Here is a 2,184-nt window from a genome sequence, read left to right on the forward strand (position 1 = left end):
AAATGAAGGGGTATGAATACTTTCGCAAGGCACTGTAATTATTTTATATACAGTCAAATTTTGATTATTTAGATTTTTTTATATTTAAAATATATTTAGATTTTATTTATATTGGTGACAGCAGAAATAATTGCATTATTATTATTATTATTATTGTTGTTGTTGTTGTTGTTGTTGTTTTTGTCATTCAGAAAATAATTATGTTGATTTTTTTATGTAGAATGATGATGATGATATACTTTAACATTATAATTCATTTATCAAATACTTTATCATATAATTTATTTATATATGCAGGTTGTTTTAGTTTGTTATTTTTATGTATTATATTTATTTACTAATATATATTTTTTCATTATTATTATTATATTGTCATATTTAATATGTTATATTTATTAATATAATATTTATATAATATTCCTCTCTCCCTTTCTTTTTTATTGCAATTTTCATTGCAATATTTTTTTATTCTCTCTCTCTCTTTATGTGTAAACTGTGATTTATGTATTAGTCTTCTCCTTTCAATAATAATAATAATAACAAAAAACAATAATGTTACTTTGCTAATGTAGAATTATGAAATGTTTATTTTGCTTTTTAATTATAAATATTTATTATATTTTTAGTATGTATGTATGTGTGTGTATATATATATTATGCTAACCATGTTCCTCTCTGTGTTTTTCTCTCTCTCAGGCCCCTCAACAGATGGGCACATTGGCGTTCTACAGGTACGAGCAGCCCATCGTGGACTACTGCCAGGCTCACCAGACCCTGCACATGAACAGGGGCTTTGAGCCCCCGTCCCAGGCCCTGGAGGGGCTGGGGGCACGAGAACGCTGCACCGTCCCATCCGCTGGCCTCCTTCCTTCCGTGCCTGCAGCCCCTCTGTCAGACATCCGCACCCTACCGCAGTGAGCCGGAGCTGGACTCGTCCCCGTCGCCTGCTCTCCTCCACGAACGTCCCCGGGGGCGTACTCTCTACCCCCAACATGAACCCTTCGCCAGACCGAATCACAGATATATGGGACAGCGTGATGGCCTACAGACTCTCAGGAGAGGACTCTGTCTTTGTCGTGAAGTGGGTTAAACACTCTCGGGTTTGTCATTCGCAAGAATCATCATTGTAGTGTACGATCGATGTGTTTGGAATTGGGGGCAAAAAAAGCATTTTATTCTGGTATTTCGGGCTTTTTGTGAGCTCAACCCTCTAAATTATTCAAAAGCATCATGCTGCCGTCTCAAATGGGAAATAAATATCAAGTTTGATTGACTTAACAGCACGCATACTCACAAGATTGGTGTTCGTTCTCCCATAACCAGAAGTAATTAAACGTAAACCAGCGCCCCTTAAATGGATTCGAGGAATTTCTGAGCATAAAAATCCCTTTCATCTCTTTCTAATAAGGCCTTTCAGAACGACTCCTGCCTTGTGAAGTCAGCGAGAATTGCTGTATATGAAATTGCCCAAATTTAATTCCTTAAGGTGAGCTGGCGAATTTGAATTGTAAATGATAATATGACCCTCACTTGATGGCTTCTCTATTGTGAATCTTTAAAACGAGTCTTGATCGTTCGGTATTACGATGAAAGAACCCATCATGCCATGCCCGTTTTACTCTGAAAATCACTGACAGCTGTGACATAATTTATCAGTGCTGTTTTACACCGACCGTGGAAAATGTTTGACACAATCGGTGAGGTTTTCATTTTGAGTTTCCTTTCAGTTTTCAGATGTTAAAGGCAGGGTATGTAATTTTTCAAAAACACTTTAGAAAACTGATTCGGGCCGAATAGCAAAACAAACTTGTAGCCAATCAGCAATAAGGGGCGTGTCTACTCGTGATGTGGAACTGGGTCAGTCCTGTTAGGCTTTGTTGAACTGTTAAAAATACATATGAAAATGTGGAAATTTCACAAAGTACTTCTGTAAAATGGTCTTAAAAACTTTCAGGTCGACATCAGACACTTAATTATAACACGATGCTGAGAAACTGTATGTGAGGAGGGTTTTTTTTCTTTTAAACTGTTGATATTACACTGTTTTTGTGATTCATTCAAGATGTTGTTTTCCCTCCAAAATGATGCCACTTCCTGGAGGATGATGACAAGAATTTTACACATAAATAACAATACACATTTTTCGAGGATATGAAAATGTCCAGCATAGCAGGAATGACCCAC

General features: G+C 36.4%; 1 protein-coding gene across 2 annotated transcripts in view; it reads left to right on the top strand.

The window, feature by feature from the left end:
* The window catches only part of LOC107713029 (leucine-rich repeat transmembrane neuronal protein 4), a 133,156-nt gene extending 131,492 nt beyond the window's left edge, over positions 1–1,664 (top strand). Inside the window, exon 3 of one of the 2 annotated variants that reach the window (XM_016518441.1) lies at positions 697–1,664. In XM_016518441.1, coding sequence (XP_016373927.1) covers positions 697–918 — 222 coding nt within the window. In that variant the 3' untranslated portion in view covers positions 919–1,664. The remainder of the gene's footprint in view (positions 1–696) is intronic. The other variant, XM_016518442.1, reaches the window with a different exon arrangement.
* Positions 1,665–2,184: the final 520 nt, after the last annotated feature.

The sequence above is a fragment of the Sinocyclocheilus rhinocerous genome, unplaced genomic scaffold (assembly GCF_001515625.1).
Source record: "Sinocyclocheilus rhinocerous isolate Xijiao unplaced genomic scaffold, SAMN03320098_v1.1 scaffold448, whole genome shotgun sequence".
Classification (NCBI taxonomy): domain Eukaryota; kingdom Metazoa; phylum Chordata; class Actinopteri; order Cypriniformes; family Cyprinidae; genus Sinocyclocheilus; species Sinocyclocheilus rhinocerous.